Consider the following 20287-nt stretch of genomic DNA (forward strand, 5'->3'; position numbering starts at 1 on the left):
ATGTCATCTATATACACCACTACACCCTGCCCGTGCAGGTCCCTGAAAATCTCATCTACGAAGGATTGGAAGACTGATGGAGCATTCATCAACCCGTACGGCATGACGAAGTACTCATAGTGCCCAGAGGTGGTACTAAATGCCGTCTTCCACTCATCCCCCTCCCAGACACGCACCAGGTTGTAAGCGCTCCTGAGATCCAATTTGGTGAAGAAGCACGCCCCGTGCAATGACTATGTCACACTGGCTATGAGAGGCAGTGGGTAACTGTACTTCACAGTGATTTGATTTAGCCCACGATAGTCAATGCACAGGCGTAACCCTCCATCCTTCTTCTTCACAAAAAAGAAACTCGAGGAGCCAGGTGAAGTGGAAGGCCGAATGTATCCCTGTCCCAGAGATTCGGAGACATATGTTTCCATAGCCGCCGTCTCCTTCTGAGACAGAGGATACATGTGACTCCTGGGAAGTGCTGCACCTACCTGGAGATTTATCGCACAATCCCCCTGTCGATGGGGTGGTAGTTGAGTCGCCTTCTTCTTACAGAAGTCGGCATATTCGGGGGGAATGTGCGTAGTGGAGATCTGGTTTGGACTCTCCACCGTAGTTGCACCTATGGAAACACCTACACACCTCCCTGAGCACTGATGTGACCATCCCTTGAGAGCCCTCTGTTGCCACGAAATAGTGGGGTCATGAGAGGCCAACCAGGGAAGCCCCAACACCACAGGAGACGCAGGAGAATCGATCAGGAAGAGACTAATTCTCTCCTCATGACCCTCCTGCGTTTTCATCCATAGTGGAGCTGTGACCTAAAGGACGACTATCTAAGGCATGTACAGGGAAGGGCACATCAACAGGAACAATAGGGATCCCTAATCTACGTGCAAATGAACTGTCAATAAAGTTCCCAGCTGCGCCTGAATCGACTAGCGCCTTATGCTGGGAATGCGGGGAAAACTCAGGAAATTCTATACAAACATACATGTGCGCATCAGGGAGCTCTGGGTAAGTTAGGTGCCTACTCACCTGGGATGATCCACCAGTGCCCTGCCTGCTGCCTTGACTCCCTGGGGAACCTCCCCAGCACCGACCAGCAGTGTGCCCTCTGCGGCCACACTTGGTGCAGGAACCGGCCCCCCCTCCGGTCACCCTAGGAGCAGCACCTCCGAGCTCCATAGGGGTAGGGTCGGAGGTGCTGGGGGATGGAAGGGACGGACCCTGATCCGGACGTCCGCGGGTGGCCAACAGGTTATCCAGCCGTATCGATAGATCCACCAGCTGGTCGAGGGTAAGGGTGGTGTCCCTGCATGCCAGCTCCCGAGGAATGTCCTCACGTAGACTACATCGGTAATGGTCGATCAGGGCCCTCTCATTCCATCCTGCGCTGGCCGCCAAGGTCCGGAACACAAGTGCGAAGTCCTGTGCACTCCTCTTCCCCTGTCTGAGGTGGAACAAGCGTTCCCCCGCCGCTCTCCCCTCCGGTGGATGATCAAAAACCGCCAGGAAGCAGCGGGTGAAATCCTCATAGCGAACTCAAGTGCTTGGCCCACTCAAGTGCTCTCCCAGACAGACAGGAGATGAGGGTGGACACGCTCTCGTATCCCGAGGGAGCCGGGTGGATGGTCGCCAGGTAGAGCTCCACCTGGAGCAAGAATCCCTGGCAAGAATCCCATCATATGCCCTCGGGAGCGAGAGCCGAATCCCACTGGGTCCAGGTGACATCGGTGTGGGTTGACCTGAAGTTACTGGGGTTGTGGGAAAATCCCCTCTCTCCCCTCTCTCCCATCGCTCCATGGTCTGCAACACGCGATCCATCGCAGTGCCCAGATTCTGGAGCATCGTCGCGTGCTGCTGGACGCGCTCCTCCACGGGTACCGGAGGACTGGCTGCACCTGCTGACTCCATATTAGGTGCGTGTTTCTGTCAGGTGTCAAATGTGCAGAGGTAGGATGGAGTCAGGCGCAGGACACAGAACTGAGTACACAACGTACTTTACTCTGAAAAAACAAACACTAATTTCCACGCAGGGAAAACACACCAGCTCACAAAAGCGTATGACACAACACAACGAACAAAAACGCACAAAACCATGTGGGAACCAGAGGGTTACATAGGGAAATAATCATCATACAATGGGAACCAGGTGTGTACAAACAAGACAAAACAAATGGAAAACAGAAACGTAGATCGGTGGCAGCTAGAAAGCCGGTGACAACGACAGCCGATAGCCGCCCGCACAAGGAGAGGCACCAACTTCGGCGGAAGTTGTGACATATAGATCCTAAGGTTAACTTAGAAGGTAAAGCATGAACAAAGAGATGCTTACTAGGCCAGAGGCCGTGAAGCCTAGTAAATGAGAATTGATCATACAACCTTCCTCCATGGACTGGATACAGGATAAGAGAGAGAACAAAGACATTTAATTCCATTTATAACATCTGAAGGCAACCAACCCTTTCAAATGATATCAAGTTTACAGTGTAACCTGACCACCAAGGCCCAATCTCCACATGGTGTCACAGTATTTAAAGGCTTGTGTGTGGGATGAGACCAATGTAAATAAGACAGAATTCCTGAGAGGACCATAAAACCTTTTTACATATAGTAATTCAGAGTTCACCCTATACAGATACAAGTTACCACAGAGATCATGCATACAGATAGATAGCATCAGAGTTATCCTCAGTGAACAAAGGACAAAGGCATTGTCCTTTGTTCCTGGACCATTTGCCATGCAGCTCCAGGTGAAAGAGAACACAGTCACGTCTTTCCCCAGCTTTTTATAGCTTGTTTCTAGGATAAAGCATTGCGGACTAAAGCATTGTTATATACTGTACTGAGCAAACATATAAACGCAACATGTAAAGTGTTGATCCCATGTTTGATGAGCTGAAATAAAAGATCAAAATACATTTTCCATACGCACAAAAACCTTATTTATCTCAAATTTTGACCACAAATTTGTTTACATTCCTGTTGGTGAGCATTTCTCCTTTGCCAAGATAAACCATCCAAATGACAGGTGTGGCATATCAAGAATCTGATTAAACAGCATGATCATTACACAGGTGCACCTTGTGCTGGGGACAATAAAAGGCCACTCTAAAATGTGCAGTTTTGTCACACAACACAATACCACAGATGTCTCAAGTTTTGAGGGAGCGTGCAATTGGCATGCTGACTGCAGGAATGTCCACCAGAGCCGTTTCCAGATAATTGAATGTTAATTTCTCTACCATAAGTTGTTTTAGAGAATTTGGCAGTATGTCCAACCAGCCTCACAACCGCAGACCACTTGTAACCACGCTAGCCCAGGACCTCCACATCCGGCTTCTTCACCTACAGGATCATCTGAGTGGGTGCTGAGGAGTATTTCTGTCTGTAATAAAGCCCTTTTGTGTGGAAAAACTCATTCTGATTGGCTGGACCTGGCTCCCCAGTGGGTGGGCCTGGCTCCCAAGTGTGTGGGCCTATGCCCTCCCAGGCCCACCCATGGCTGCGCCTTTGCCCAGTCATGTGAAATCCATAGATTAGGGCCTAATTTATTTATTTTAAGTGACTGATTTCCTTATATGAACTGTAACTCAGTAAAACCTTTGACATTTTTGCATATAACTTAACACCAAGCTCTTCACTGACACTGAGATATTTAAGGAGTGCATGGAGACTGAAGGAATTGGATGACAAAATTGATGGATAGTAGACTATAATTTTGTCTGTCAAACAGGTAGGCCTACCTCTTATTTCTTGATTAGGAAGAAATAGGCTCCAACACAAAGCCCTCGTTGTTAGTACCCAAAGTCACATTCAAATGAAGACTGTTTAAACAAATTAGGTCTTCTCGAATTAGCCTACTTTCAGCAGCCATGCGCTGTCCATCTCCACTGCTGCAGCTTCATAGTAATGTATGTAAATTACTCAAATATGTTTTATAGGTGGCTAGGATTAGCTGAAAGGGTAAGGTTAGGCTAAGGGTTAGCTAACATGCTAAGTGGTTGCAACATAGCTAAAAAGTAGTTAGTAGTTGAAAAGTTGCTAAAATGCTAATGTTGTCCCTGATGAGATTTGAACTTGCAACCTTTGAGTTTTTCATTTCAAAGATTTCAAAGTTCATAAAATATATTTCATTGTTTAAATATTTTGTTCATTATTGGTGTTAGTTCCACCCTGTTATTGCTTTCCATCCTGTTATGCTTCATTCCACCCTGTTAGGTCAGTGTTTTAAAATAATAATTGAACAATACCATCAAATGTTATGTACAGTGAGGGAAAAAAGTATTTGATCCCCTGCTGATTTTGTATGTTTGCCCACTGACAAAGAAATGATCTGTCTATAATTTTAATGGAAGGTTTATTTGAACAGTGAGAGACAGAATAACAACAAAAAAATCCAGAAAAATGCATGTGAAAAATGTTATAAATTGATTTGCATTTTAATGAGGGAAATAAGTATTTGACCCCCTCTCAATCAGAAAGATTTCTGGCTCCCAGGTGTCTTTTATACAGGTAATGAGCTGAGATTAGGAGCACAATCTTAAAGGGAGTGCTCCTAATCTCAGTTTGTTACCTGTATAAAAGACACCTGTCCACAGAAGCAATCAATCAATCAGATTCCAAACTCTACACCATGGCCAAGACCAAAGAGCTTTCCAAGGATGTCAGGGACAAGATTGTAGACCTACACAAGGCTGGAATGGGCTACAAGACCATCGCCAAGCAGCTTGGTGAGAAGGTGACAACAGTTGGTGCGATTATTTGCAAATGGAAGAAACACAAAATAACTGTCAATCTCCCTCGGCCTGGGGCTCCATGCAGGATCTCACCTTGTGGAGTTGCAATGATCATGAGAACGGTGAGGAATCAGCCCAGAACTACACGGGAGGATCTTGTCAATGATCTCAAGGCAGCTGGGACCATAGTTACCAAGAAAACAATTGGTAACACACTACGCCGTGAAGGACTGAAATTCTGCAGCGCCCACAAGGTCCCCCTGCTCAAGAAAGCACATATACAGGCCCGTCTGAAGTTTCCAATGATCATCTGAATGATTCTGAGGAGAACTGGGTGAAAGTGTTGTGGTCAGATGAGACCAAAATCGAGCTCTTTGGCATCAAATCAACTCACCGTGTTTAGAGGAGGAGGAATGCTGCCTATGACCCCAAGAACACCATCCCCACCGTCAAACATGGAGGTGGAAACATTATGCTTTGGGGGTGTTTTTCTGCTAAGGGGACAGGACAACTTCACCGCATCAAAGGGACGATGGACGGGGCCATATACCATCAAATCTTGGGTGAGAACCTCCTTCCCTCAGCCAGGCATTGAAAATGGGTCGAGGATGGATATTCCAGCATGACAATGACCCAAAACACACGGCCAAGGCAACAAAGGAGTAGCTCAAGAAGAAGCACATTAAGGTCCTGGAGTGGCCTAGCCAGTCTCCAGACATTAATCCCATAGAAAATCTGTGGAGGGAGCTGAAGGTTCGAGTTGCCAAACGTCAGGCTCGAAACCTTAATGACTTGGAGAAGATCTGCAAAGAGAAGTGGGACAAAATCCCTCCTGAGATGTGTGCAAACCTGCTGGCCAACTACAAGAAACGTCTGACCTCTGATTGCTAACAAGGGTTTTGCCACCAAGTACTAAGGCATGTTTTGCAGAGGGGTCAAATACTTATTTCCCTCATTAAAATGCAAATCAATTGATAACATTTTTGACATGCATTTTTCTGGATTTTTTTGTTGTTATTCTGTCTCTCACTGTTCAAATAAACCTACCATTAAAATTATAGACTGATCATGTCTTTGTCAGTGGGCAAACGTACAAAACCAGCAGGGGATCAAATACTTTTTTCCCTCACTGTATATCTTTGTGATAACTTGTAGAGATAGAAGGGGTCAACTACATATGCAAAAATGTTGACCAAATTCTGTTGTTATAATTGAAATGTAACACAGGGTTAAAAGTGAAAACACCCAGAGCAACATGATGACAGCATTGTGTTATATCTAGCCTAGCTGTAGAAGAACGCACATCTGCACAGTTTCACATTGTACATCACTGTCGTAAACCATAACAACGTACAGTACGACGTACAGCACGTCGTACCATACATAACGTTTCCCCCCCCTTTCCAAAACCAGGGACTGGTACCATATATAAAATGACCATAGGGCAAGAACCTAGAGTGATACCTGTAAGAAATAAACATTAACCCTTAAACGGAAGGACTCTCCAAACTAGCTAGTTCATTAACCTGGAGGTTGACTAAGACACCTAACGGAGCCTAAGAATGAAAAGAGGTTAAGTAGTCCCCCAAATGAGAAGGGCGAGTTCGTGCCCACATAGGCCTTTCTTCAACTGCCACCGCTTGTGGCTCTGGCCCTTGGGGAGCCCACAGAGGCTGGGGCTCGGGTGGTAGTGGTGGAGGAGGTCCATCCGGTGGCGTCTCTGGCCTGCATGTCTGTTTTGTGTGCATTCGTATTCCTCGAGGGGTAGGGACTTTTCTGAGGCGGCTGGCGTGCCAGCGTGATCCATTGCTCATCATGAATGTGGCGGGCCCCAGTTGTCGACTGACCTGTAAGGGGTCCGACCAGAATGAGGCCATTTTGTTGCACCGCTGAGGCCGTCGGGCTCGGACCCAGTCTGACACTTGGTTGATCGACTTTTTCACCCTGTGTGCCTTGTCAAAGCGCTGTTTCATTGCTCTTTGGTGCCTGGTCACTGCCTGCTGTTCTTGGGTGCGCCTAGTCGCCGGTTCTGCTACTCTCTGTGTTCTGAGTCTGTCCAGTGGCAGTTCCATCTCACGACCTAGCATAAGGGATGCCGGGGAGGCCTGTGTTGTCGTGTGCTTGCTTGCTCTGCATTAGCGTTTGATTCAAAGCAGTTTGGAACGTGCACCCCTGGACCAGGTGCGCTCTGATGCCGTTCTTCAACATTTGGTTGAAGCGTTCCACCCCTCCGTTAGCTTGTGGGTTGTAGTAGGCCGTGCGGATGTGTTTGATTCCCTTGTTGCTGAGATATGAGGAGAACTCGGCAGAGGTTAGCTGGGGCCCATTGTCCGTGGTAAGGGTGAGGGGTAGGCCCCACCTTGTGAACAGGCTGTCTAGGATGTCCACGATGGCCTGTGCTGTGACAGTTCCGACAGGAACCACTTCTGGCCACTTAGAGTGGAGGTCATACACCACCACCAGGAAGCGCTGATGGTGAGGGACTGCGTGTCCATGGATCTCGCCACAGATGTCCAGTTGGATGTGCTCCCAGGGGCGGGACGGCCATGCGAGAGGATGCAGGGGGGGTGGGGCGGACTGTCCTGTTTTCCCACTGAGGAGGCATGCAGCACAATCCCTGACCAGGGCTTCAATGTCGTGGTCGATGCCTGGCCACCACACGAGGTCTCGACATCGCTGTTTGACCTTCACTATGCCCAAGTGACCCTCGTGCGCCATGGATAGAACACGCGCACGCAGGCCACTCGGGACCACAGTGCAAAACCCTCGAGAGACACAGACTTCTTCCCAGCAAGAAAGTTTGTGCTTCACCCTGGCGAAAGTCGCCAGCTCTTCCGGCACATGTCGTAAACCATAACAACCTACAGTACGATGTACAGCACGTCGTACCATACATAACACATTGGTTATGTCAATGCTAATTACGAGTAAGACGTAACGACAAAGTGATTTTTTAAACCAATCGCCAAACTAATATTTGGAAAATATTAGGAAAAATGTGGTGCAAATGAAGCGCTGGTTCCGAAAATAACACATATTTCGCTCAATAATAATTGATTTATAATTATTTGAAGAAAATAAATTAACATAATAGAGTAAGGGACATTTGATGTCTTAGAAAATCTAAATCTAGATATATACATACATTGTTAACACTTTCAGATAGTTATGTGTATGTCCCTAACAGGGTGGAAATATCCCATGGTCGATGTATGAACAACATGCCTATATTTATTAGGATTTAAGTGCTTGAGCTTGACCAATATGTTTTTCTGAAGGTCAAACATGTCCTTTTTCTGATAGAATACAAAACAAATGAAAAATAAATACTTTTTTTCACAAACGTTATGTGGTCCAAAAGGCACTACATTGTAGGAATTACCCAGGCCAGCCTTTCTCAAACTTTTTTGTGCCAGGGACACCCCAGAGGAGTCAATGTGTTTCCACCAGCCAGTCTGTTGCGATATTTTTATTTTTTGCAGGAAGAGAGGAGAAACTGTCTCGCGTAAATAGGTAGAATGAAAGGGGATTAAGGTCTTCACTGCCATCTCGCAGAGTTGCGGGTATTCTCTTCTGTTTAACAACCAGAACGTGGAAAGGCGCATCTCGTTAAAACGAGCACGCAGGCCTTGGTCACAGGACAGCTCCAATAGTTTATCATCAAAAATCAGTATCAAGCTGTGCGTCTCTTCAGTGCTGGTGAACGGATGCTGCTTTCCCGGGCGTGTATCAGATTGTGAGGGGAAGTAATCCTCGAATTTAAGCAGAGTTTTGCTCAGATGTGACCCTATCAATTTACACACGTGATCCATGTTTACATCAACCACATCAGCCAGAGCTGAAAATAGGGGGAACATGTCGAAAATGCCTCTATCCACACGGTATCTCCAGCTTTTTCTTGAAATCGGCCATTTTATCGTTTGCTTGGTAAGTTACACTTGCTCGTTCCTGCATGGATAGGTTGAGCAGCAATGTTCCCTCCGGACTACCACGCAGAAATATCAGCCCACAAAGAGATGCACTAGATTGAACTTCACTCAACTTTCTAGAGCAGTGGTCACAATCTCCAAGGCATTCCAAATCGATCGCCAAACATTTCTGTAAAAACCCAACGATAAAGCCTTGTGTTCCTATTTTTTTTATTCGTCTCGGGCTGTTGGCGGTAGGTGCATCCGATTCAGCTGCCCTGCGCGCGGGGTAGGCGAACTGTTGCCATTTTGAACCATTTCATGTGTCTGAAGGTACAAACTCTGCTTCCTGGCGGGCCCAGAGAGCAAATCGAGTGCACTATAGGCCTACCGGATGGCTCAGATGACCGTGTCTGCAGTAATGTAGCAGGCATAAAAGAAAGCTACAGTAAAGTTGATACTGTGAGATTTCAAAATCATGGCTAGAGAGACTGTCAACAAATACAGCAAAGAGATGCTGTTTTTATGACTGAGTTCATGTTTAAGTTCTTACTCAGCACTGTCAACACGTTGTATTCAACAGTTTTATAAGCCATAAAATGCACTTTCTTCCTATTTCTACTCAGTGCTACAACAAGTACTGCAGCAGTAATGAATGAATAGGAAAGTGTCTCTATAGGCTTGTTGTTATTATTATTAGTGGTTTGGGTCTTTTTTTAAATCGAGGAATATTTCAGTTTCTCTGTTCATAGGAGTAACAACATTAATTTGTGCATGAGGCAGAAATAATGTAGTGTGACTCCAGTTAAAAAGTATCATGGAATGTAGGCCTACATTGAACACCACACATTGGCTGCTACTGTAGACTGAGTGATAGAACAGTTATTTCCATGTTAAAATGTTATGGGATGCATTTTCTCCATTGTTTTTTATGGTAGGTCGCTCTGGTAGACTTACATTATGATCAATAGCCACAGTAGCCTACATGGCCACTGTTAAAACTGTAACTTAAAGTGGGTACGGCCTCAGTGTTCACAGTAAACGCACGCCGGAGGTTGCACAGAATTTTCACAACGTTCAAGTTTGCACTCAGCAGACCCGAAATTTGCTCAGTGCCGAAAATAATTAAAGAGGGTACATTGTTGAGTAGCAGTCTCATCCGTAGGCCTACAGATCCCGATACAACGGTCCCATCGTAATCCATGTACCGTTATGCACTCGTTCAGAATACGGAATATTTCACCTGCAGTTGTATTCTGAGGCAACTCTTTGCAAAAAAAATATTATTCATATATGTAGCGAATATATACAAGTAGGCATTTGAAATTACAAAAAAAAACAATTTGATGCGCAGGCTCTGCCTAAAACCTGCATGTGATTCAATATCATCTGCCATATCCTGGATTCTATGTGTATGACACGGTCATTGGAAAGTGGGATTTCACTGATCTTTGTAGCAGTTGGGCCTAAAACCTCTCGGCAAGCATCCACACCTGAGGGCATGACCAGCTCTTCAACTATAGTGAAACTCCTAGCACTTGGACATTTTATATGAGAGTATGAAGCCTTCAGTAAACTCTCCTTGTTTGTGAATTTATTGTGCAGCATTTTTGTTTGTTTGGTCATCTCTTTATTGTAAAAAAAAAAAAAAGGTTTATCCTTGAAATGTGGATGCTTTGTTTCTAAATGTCTGCGCATTTTGCATTTGATGGCTTCATAGCATCGTGACATATCACAGACCGGTTTTGGCGGGCAGCTGTTATTTGAAAAAAATCCAGGGAGAGAGAGCATGGAGGCTGCGCAGCAGAGCTAGTTTGTGTGTGTGTGTGTACTTAGTCATGGCAACACAATTTGTTTAGTGCGGCATGCATAGTTCAGTGCATTGTGCAAGTAGGCCTAAGGCAACTATTTATTAGAGTCAAATATGCCGCAGACCACAAAAAAACCCTAATCATATTCAAGACAAATATACTCCAGACCAGCAAGCATTCCTCCATGGACCGGCACTGGTCCACTGACCGGGTTTGAGAAAGACTAGGCTATGGACCATTTTATTGAGACCACACTAGGCACACTTGATATTGTAAGCCCAGTACAGAATCAGGGATGAGGGGCATCATCGGGCACACATCGAGATATAATAAGCAACTACACTGAACAACAATATAAACGCAACATGTAAAGTGTTGGTCCCATATTTCATGAGCTGAAATAAAAGATCCCAGAAATGTTCCATAACCACAAAAAGCTTATTTCTCTCAACTTTTCACACAAATTTGTTTACATTCCTGTTAGTGAGCATTCCTCCTTTGCCAAGATAACCCATCCACCTGACAGGTGGTATATCAAGAAGCTGAATAAACAGCATGATCATTACACAGGTGCACCTTGTGCTGGGGACAATAAAAGGCCACTCTAAAATGGGCAGTTTTGTCACACAACACAATGCCACAGATGTCTCAAGTTTTGAGGGAGCATGCAATTGGCATGTTGACTGCAGGAATGTCCACCAGAGCTGTTGCCAGATAATTGAATGTTAATTTCTCTACTGTTTTAGAGAATTTGGCAGTACGTCCAACAGGCCTCAAAACCGCATCGTGTGGGTGAGCGCTTTGCTGATGTCAATGTTGTGAAAAGAGTGCCCCATTGTGGCAGTTCGGTTATGGTATGGGCAGGCATAAGCTACGGACAACGAACACAATTGCATTTTATCGATGTCAATTTGAATGCACAAAAATACCGTAACGAGATCCTGAGGCCCATTGTGTGTGTGTGTAAGGTCGTAGGTTTATTCCAGCACTGCCACCAGTGTGTGTGTGTGTGTGTGTGCATGTGGTTGGATTCCCACGGGGGGCCAGTATGAAAAAATGTATGCACTCACTAATTGTAAGTCGCTCTGGATAAGAGCGTCTGCTAAATGACTAAAATGTCCAAAAAAATGTATACAGGACATCCCAGCGTTGTGTTATTGTTGTCTCAGAGGCTCACAGGGAAGATTTACCCCCTGGTTGTGAGGTGAGGGTGTGTAGCATGTTGTCTTTTCTGCCACAGGGAGACAGACACGGTTGTTAAGCCCACACAAAGCCCCTCGCTAAAGCCCCAGCCTCCCAGGAGACTCAACGTCTCTCTTTCTCACTCTCTGACCCTCAGTGTTTTTTTTTGTTTTTGTATCAGTAAAATCAGTTAAATTGTTGCGTTTCTATTTTTGATCAGTATAGTTCTCAAACCTTAAGCAATATGACATTTCATTGATTACAAATGACATGACCCTCTCCTGTACTACATTTTGAAAATACTAAACTCCCCCTGACTGAAATTGAAAAAAAGCTTGACCCTCCTCCATTTTCCTATGGGTAACTATTGTGTACATTGCAATCTCTCCCTTAGCAGATGCTCTTTAACCAGTGACTTCAAATATCACAGTCATAATCAGAAAATGTTTTCCTCAATAAAGCAGCTATCAGTCAGTGCTAGTAAGAAAAGTGCAAGTGTTAGTGCAAAAAAGGCAAGGGTGTTATCTTTCACTTTTGTGAGGACAACAACTACTTTTCCACCTTGGTTTTATTAGGCAGCTGGCCAGCCCCATGATTATTCCTTTCAAACATTGGTCACTTGCGAGTACAGGAAGGCAGGGTTTGCTGCTGGAAGACCTCTCTGATTCGCTCTACGCAGATGTCTGAGGCCACCTTTATCTCCTCTGCGAATCCCGATAGGCTGAGGAAGCCATGTGGGAGGTCCTCCACCACCCTCAGGGTCACTGGTTGGCCCATATCCCGCAGTTTCTTGGCGAACGTCACAGAGTCATCCAACAAGGCATCCAGTGCAGAGGCCTGTGGGGACAGACAGGGGAGTAAAACTACAGAAAACTCTAAGAGATTAAAGTGGAAAGAACATCAATAGTGGAGTGTTAGAGACCAGTGAACAAGGACAAAATAGAGCCACTGCAGTAAAATGTGTATTCCTTTGCTTTCTTTAACTTTTCCATCCCTCTCAACCTACAACTCTCCCCCTCCCCTCACCCCTCTCACCACTAAGTGTACATGCGGTAGTCCTCTCAGTAGGTCGTCAGAGGCTAGCAGGGGCGACACAAACGGGTTCTTGACGGTGGGACAGCTAGGCGTCTGGATCACAGACAGGCGCTCTGAGCGCAGGGGCTCAAAGCCTTCTGGGTAGTCCCTGGGGCCTGAGGAGGAGTCGGATGAACATGGCGACACTGATCTCTGGTGGGCCTCGTTGTCCAGAGACCTCCGATGTGACGATGACCATGACCCTAGGACCTCTGCGGGAAAGAAGGACTGGATCCATTTGGACGCCCCGTGTGTGAGGTCACTGATCAGCGAGGCTGTGTCTCTACCTAGAGCGCTCAACGTGCTGGTTCCCTCTGTAGGCTGAACCGTCTCAGAGTCTACACCTGGAGAGGGTGAAAGAGAGGAAGACAAGGTCATTTGGAAAAAAATGAGAAGCTACTTTGAGGAAAAATGTACGTATAAATACAGTAATGTACTGATATCTATTTTGAGGAAAAATGTTGTTCCACTTAAAACCTCTACAGGATCGGCGTCCCTATACCGGGAAGGTTGCTGCTCAATATGAATATATAGAAGCTAATGATCCATCATGTATGACATTCCTGGGAGTGTGTAAACTTAAATGTTTTATTACCATAGCATTTTTGTATGTTCTCTATAGTTATGTACTTGAAAATGTATAAATTGACCAATTCGGAACATTTGGGAAAACTCCTGGCAGACTTGATACAAAATATTGTGTAGTGATGTAATCCTTCACTAGATCAGTCTGAAACTTTGCACACACAATGCTGCCGTCTTGTGGACCAAATCTAAATTACACCTAGATTCCTACATCACTGTCTGGCCTTTCTCTTGCATTTCAAAGATGATTTTTAAAAAAATGTGTTGTTTGTATTATCTTTGTCCAGATCTAATGTGTTATATTCTCCTACACTAATTTCACATTTCCAAAACTTCAAAGTGTTTCCTTTCAAATGATATCAAGAATATGCATATCCTTGCTTCAGGTCCTGAGCTACCGGCAGTTAGATTTGTGTATGTCATTTTAGGCGAAAATTGAATAAAAGGGTACGATCCTTAAGAGGTTTGAAGATGAATGCACTAACTAAGTCGTTCTGGATAAGAGCGTCTGCTAAAAGACTAAAATGTTTTTTTAAAGTAAAATGAGACTGGAGTGCGACTTTAACTACCTTTTATATAACCTTTGAATAATACCCTCTCATGCCTTTCCCTTCCTTACCTGTGTAGGCGTTGATACACTTGGAAAGCACCCCTAAGGGTAGCAGTAGGTCAAAGCTGGTGAGAAGGCGGGAGGGCGAGGCGTCAATGGTGAGCAGGGTAGCAGGATATGCAGCCATAATACCATCTGGGATGCGCACACCGCAGGCAATGGCCCTCATGGACACAGTGATGCAGAGGTTCCCCCCAGCACTGTCCCCAGCCAGACACACACGCTCAGCAGTGGAGCCTAGGGCAGAGGAACAGACCAATCAGTACCAGCAGGTCGGACAGACGTTTGTTGTAATACTGCAATAAAATATCTACCAATATGATTGATCCGAGGGTCCTCTGTCTAGCTAAGAAACCATTTTCTTTGGCTCTTAGCTCTAACACAGTGGTAATGACACTGACCCAGAAGATGGCAGTTCTTGAGGGCCCAACAGTAGGCGTAGAAGCACTCCTCCAGGGCTCTGGGAAAAGGGGCCTCAGGAGCCAGGGAGTAATCCACAGACAGGATCGGGACATTCAGATCCTTCGACCAGCTCTTCAGATAGTTCTAGGAGATGGAGGACAGATGGTGAGAGAAAAATTGGGATGTTAAAGAAGTCTAAAGTATACATGGTATGTGCTGAGCCCCAAGCTCCACTTAATTGAATTACTGTGAGAATAGAGTTTGTGATTAGCTTAAGTCATTTCAGGCGTCACACCACTACCACTATCCCAGGCCTACGTACCTCATGGGATTTGGAGGTCTGGGACACGAAGCCTCCTCCATGGAAGTGGATCAACAGCCAGGGGGAGGGAGGACGCTTCTGGGCACCAAACGGTACCAAAGACAGGGAAATGGGGGGAGCTTCTGTACGAGAGAAGGCCAGCAGCTCTTTACTGTCCTGAAGAAAGAAGGAGAGAGAGAGGGTAAGATGTTTACATCATAACTGAACCCTTTTTACACTAATATAATTGATAAAACAGTGTAGACCTGTAATGAAATCATCAGATAATAAGCACTAAGGTAAGAGCTGAGCGCTCACCTGTCCTTCTCGAAGCTCATAGGAGATGAGGCGCATGTTGACAGGTCCAGGGCCCCAGTGGGCCACCGGCGGGGACACCGGGGCAGAGAGACGGGGGTCTGAGACCAGGGGGAGGAGTAGTGGTTCAGGGGGTATGGTCAGGGTGAGGTTCACCTGCACTAGGGTAGAGGTTAAACTGGCAAAGCCCTGTGGAATGGATGGATAAAAAAAGATGGAGAGGACATTGTAAACAGTCGTAACAGTAAACAAACAGAAAGATGGAGCGAGCAAGAAGAGACTGAGTGAGTAGGGGAAACAGAGACAAGGAGAGACTGAGTGAGTAGGGGAAACAGAGACAAGGAGAGACTGAGTGAGTAGGGGAAACAGAGACAAGGAGAGACTGAGTGAGTAGGGGAAACAGAGACAAGGAGAGACTGAGTGAGTAGGGGAAACAGAGACAAGGAGAGACTGAGTGAGTAGGGGAAACAGAGACAAGGAGAGACTGAGTGAGTAGGGGAAACCGAGACAAGGAGAGACTGAGTGAGTAGGGGAAACCGAGACAAGGAGACACTGCAAGATATGCAGTACATTTTTACATTTTTGTCATTTAGCAGATGCTCTTACCAAGAGCGACTTACAGTTAGTGCATTCATCTTAAGGTAGCTAGGTAAGACAATCACATATCACAGTCATAGTTAAAACTTTTCCTCAGTAAAGCCACTATCAGCAAAGTCAGTGCTAATAAGAAAAGCATAATTAGTTAAGAGCCTCCTCCCCTCACCGATACAAGCTCTGATTCAGTGAGGTTCCAGAAGGACTTCCAGAACTTCATGTCCAAGTTTTGGGTGATCCGCTCATATTCTTCTCCTCTCAGCTCTGGATCAATGACATACTTCCCAGAGGTAAGAAGGGAGAATGCTGCCATGCCTGAGGGATATGGAGGAGAGCAAATGGGAAGTCATTATAGCACTGCACACTATGTACTAACTTTTTTAAATGTCAAAGGATTACCATATATCTTAGAATAGGCCCTACAAGGTAGATAATCAGTCAGTTGTTATGACAACTAACATGTATAGTTTCACGACCTCATATAGCCCAAATAATCCACAGAGACTGACCTAACCCGGAATGCTGTTTTTCATAGCTCTCTCCAAACGAGACCATGCTTATGATTAATGACTGCAGAATCGGACGAAGGGAAGATGAGAACTGGGGAGTCAGAGGGAAAAATAAGATTTCAGAATCTCTTTATTCACCAAGTACATTTACACATACCTGGAATTTGACTTGGTGAATAGGTGCTGCCAGCAATAGACAATGTACAGACAAAGTCAACATACAGGATATACAATATAAATACAGTGAACATAAATCTCTGGAGAAAAGCTGATTTACAGTGAGGATATACAATTCACTGAGGGAATATATCTCTATACATGCAGAGGAAGGGATGCTGACAATATATACAGTGCATATTAAAGTATTATACACCGAGAGGGTCTAATCCTGGATGCTGATTGGTTAAAACCACATTCCAGCCAGTGTCTATTCCACAAGCATATACAGTATCATATACCAGCTTAGTCCAGCTTTGACAATGACCTATTGACAAAAAGCAAATGGCCTCTACAGCAGTGGTTCTCAACCTTTTTCAGTTACTGTACCACCAAGTTCCATTGTGCCCCTGAACTACCCCCTCATGTGCATTTGACCAGTAAGCCTATGGTCTAATGAGTCTTCTCAAGTACCCCCTGTGGATAGGCCAAGTACCCCCAGGGGTCCTAGTACCCCTGGTTGAGAACCACTGCTCTATAGCATCTCCCCCAGGTGGTGACTGACCTGAAAGCCCAGGCAGCGGCCGTAGAAGCAGGCCTTGTGCATGGAGGCGTACTCCCTCACCAACCTCCTGCTCAGTTCTCCGTCCTGCTCGCCGTACAGCTGCCCGGGACAGTTGTCGTGGAGCATTCCCTGGGCGATGTAGAGGAGGGCCCGTAGCTGACACAGGACACTGCCATAGGCTTCCATCTCTGAGGCGTTGTGGTCGGCCCTGAAGAAGGCCCCGTGGCAATTAGAGGCAATGTAGCGTCCCTTGTGGATGATGTGCAGAAGGCAAGACTGCAAAACCTGAGAGATGAGATTATACTCCGAAATATGAATACAAAGTTGTAAAATATACATTTGTTTTTTTGTTTTCACACCACCTTAATAAATCAAAGGAGCTCCATCACTCCCTCCTATTTTCCCTCTGTGGCTAGCTAGCTCAGTCTTTTGACTGTGTGATTGTCAAGAGAATGAGAAGCAATAACAGAGTGATAATTCTACCCTACCTTGACCAGTGTGCGATACCCATTCCCAGGGGTATCGGAGTCAAAGTCATAGTGGTGGTAGACTGCAGTGATGCCAGAAACCACCGGTTCCAGGGCACGACCATGGTCCTGAATCTTTCTCATGCATGTCACCAAGCGCCTGGACGCGTCACCATATGGCAAGTCGGGAGGCCCAGACAGAGCAGTAATGTTTTCCTCACACACCGCCTCCAAGGATGTGAACACAGCTATCCAGTCCATACCTGAGACACTAGAGAACAAAAATACATAAATATAAACCAAACCTAGACCAAAAACATGATTTTTATTTCTGAATAACCATACTATATCTTAGCTATGAAAGATTAAATAAGGAGATCAAATTCTTTTTTATATCTGACTAACCTCTTTAATGACAGGTTTGGTTGTGTGTGCCAAAGGTCAAAGATTAAAAGATGCAACTAGCCCAGGACTCTTCTAACAAACTGACTTGATCTAACATGGCAAAAAAAACATAGCTTGTTGACAGCATTTATCAAAATGTACACTAATATTGTCCTAAATCCTAAATGTATAGGCCTAGTCAAGACAGAAGTAGGCTACTCAGAATCAACAAATCAAACCAACCTAGCTCCGGTAGACATGACTTATAAGTTATGTAGGCTATATGCTTGCTACAGTTTGTACGCCAGATATGTGATAACCATGTTTCCATTACAGGTTAACGTTAGTTTATACAACACGTTGCCATTGATTTTTCAACTAACCTGCCCTTGGCGATACCGTCTTCGTTCTCGATTCGGGGAAAGGTATCTTATAAATGTCCGTGTCCAGTTGCAGAGGGTTCTACAAAAAACAAAGAAAATTCAGAAAAATATTAAATCCATGTTTTGTACCTCACGAGGAGGTTCCTAGCCATTTTAGGGTGTGTTTGTAAATTCAATCTGGAATGCCGGATTGCGCTCAGAGTACGTCAATTCAGAGTGTTGTCAGATTGTCCGTTCGTAAATTCAGAGCATTTCGCTCTCCGGGCGTTCAGCGCGCACACTGGACGCTCTGGCTGAGGAGTACGGTAAATGTCAAGCACACAAGCTAAGTGGCTAACGTTGGCTAGCTACTTCCAGACACAAACGAGATAACACCTCACTGACAATTTTACTCGCCCTAGCAGAGCTGGTTAGCTGTTTTCATGTTATCCAGAGCGTTGGTGACTGTAACTGTGCTGCTGCCAACAATTTAATTACGTTTTTTTGCCGACGTTTACCGATACCGGCCATATTCAACGGGTGTTGAGCGTTCGTAAATTCATCAGTTATTCTGTGCTCTGGCACACTCAAACGAGAATGCCGGAGTGAATTTACGAACTGCCCCAAATCTAGCATTTTCCAGCATCTTTGCAGGAACTAGTCGTTTCTATGCGACGCGGCCACGTGTAGACGTAGTTGACCGCGCGTCACACAGTGCGACCAAAACACAGATCTACACACATGCAAAAGGTATGTCACTCGATAAAAAAATGGATTTCATATAAAAAGTGTCACACAAGCATGATGATATTGTGCTGAGGGAGAGGGGCGTTCATGCAGGAACCCCGGAATTGCGGGCTGCAGTTGAACACTGTTGCATCTAACAGGGGTCTGGAGAACGGAAAAGCCATCATCGGTCCGTCCTTGACCCGCTCAAACAACCCAATTCCCGGAGTACTGATCCTAGCCCAAGTTCATAGGATTTCACCCCGATCATGAAAATGTGTGCATGCCCGGCATATTCCTAAACTCCATCGGTATCGGGAAACTGGGCCCTGTTCAATGTCCATTACGGCATTCTTAAACTCCTTTCGTCCCCTCCACAACAAGTCACCTTTCATCTAATTACTCAAGACACCCCAGCTCTCAAAACGACAACACCCATCTGAATCTAAACAGCTGATTGATTACGTCACCACAAATCGACAAATAAACAACTCTACTCTAAACTGACCAAATCCACTCCTCCCAAAATATCAACTTTAACTGGAACACTGGTAGCCGCGATATCACCTTTCCCGACGGTAACCACATGTAAATCCATATAGTTAAAAAAAAAGAGTACTTAAAAATACGACATAGAACTTAGTATAACCTACCCAAACGCGCTTCAGCCCTGCCCAGTTTAAACAAAAAAGGGAATCAGCAGGTACTTGACTGAGGAACTTCACTTGAAAGTCCCCAAAAAATTTATTACCCCCAGGACACTTCAACTGATGACTATCCAAGCGAATAAAAAACAAGGAGCAATCGGTTGCGGCGTATATCTGATCGACTTATTTACGGGACAAACAAACTTCATCAGAGGCTCTGATTAAGGCGATTCATGCCGAAACGTAAGCCTATATTGTTTGATTGTCCCGTCAAGAAAACTGTCAGATTTACGCAAAAACAGTGTTCTTTTTTATTTGTTTCTCCCGGATAGTCACCAGTTGTAGTGTCCTGGTGTAAGTAATGTTTTTTCTACGACATTGACCGCCCAAGACTGGCAGAAATTGTGAAGGACGAACGAAAACTAACAAGCGACTTCGACACTTGAAATAAACGTGCGACCTATGTTTACGAGAAAAGTTAGTGTACAGTATTATCAAATATGGAAAGCCTTTTCCTTTACAGCCTACAAACTTACCAACACGCATCCTCTATTCTTTAGTTGACAGTTTCTGTTTCGCCCACCGATTGGGGTGCGTTCAGTTCGCTTACATTGTATTTATTTGGCGTCAAAAGTTTATTCTTCTTCTATGTTATAATGGCGGCAGCAAACACGTTTAAGGTACATGCCTGCCGCCACCTACTGTGCTGGAGTGTGCTATCGATCATGGTTTGCCAAATTCTGTACTACAAAAAACAAACAAAAATCCATACTAACTTCTAACAAACCCTCCCGTCCCCAAAACACATCGAACCAATTCAATCTTTTCCTCTATAATGTTGAGACAATCCATCCTTAGGATTACTCACCATTTCAAAAATCATGTGGACAGTAACATCAAATCAAATCTTATTTGCCACATGTGCCGAATACAACAAGTGTAGACATTACAGTGTA

The 20287-nt window shown here is 45.1% G+C and overlaps 1 protein-coding gene across 5 annotated transcripts; it reads right to left on the reverse strand.

Moving 5' to 3' along the window:
- Nucleotides 1–12132: 12132 nt before the first annotated feature.
- LOC121575665 (hormone-sensitive lipase) lies at nucleotides 12133–19959 on the reverse strand. 5 transcript variants are annotated; one of them, XM_041888927.1, is made up of 13 exons: nucleotides 19868–19959; nucleotides 17980–18058; nucleotides 17618–17707; nucleotides 17234–17483; nucleotides 16746–17030; nucleotides 16025–16115; nucleotides 15685–15830; nucleotides 14925–15110; nucleotides 14628–14783; nucleotides 14305–14449; nucleotides 13913–14140; nucleotides 12670–13052; nucleotides 12133–12471 (listed from the first exon to the last, which is right to left on the reverse strand). In XM_041888927.1, the coding sequence occupies exons 4-13, from the start codon at nucleotides 17471–17473 to the stop codon at nucleotides 12250–12252; spliced, it is 2082 nt and encodes a 693-aa protein (XP_041744861.1). In that variant the 5' UTR covers nucleotides 17474–17483; nucleotides 17618–17707; nucleotides 17980–18058; nucleotides 19868–19959; the 3' UTR covers nucleotides 12133–12249. The 5 variants fall into 5 exon arrangements, with proteins under 5 accessions (XP_041744861.1, XP_041744853.1, XP_041744887.1 ...); XM_041888919.1 differs by lacking the exon at nucleotides 17618–17707; XM_041888953.1 differs by lacking the exons at nucleotides 17618–17707; nucleotides 19868–19959 and adding an exon at nucleotides 19073–19093.
- Nucleotides 19960–20287: the final 328 nt, after the last annotated feature.

This window comes from Coregonus clupeaformis, chromosome 1 (assembly GCF_020615455.1).
Source record: "Coregonus clupeaformis isolate EN_2021a chromosome 1, ASM2061545v1, whole genome shotgun sequence".
Lineage (NCBI taxonomy): Eukaryota > Metazoa > Chordata > Actinopteri > Salmoniformes > Salmonidae > Coregonus > Coregonus clupeaformis.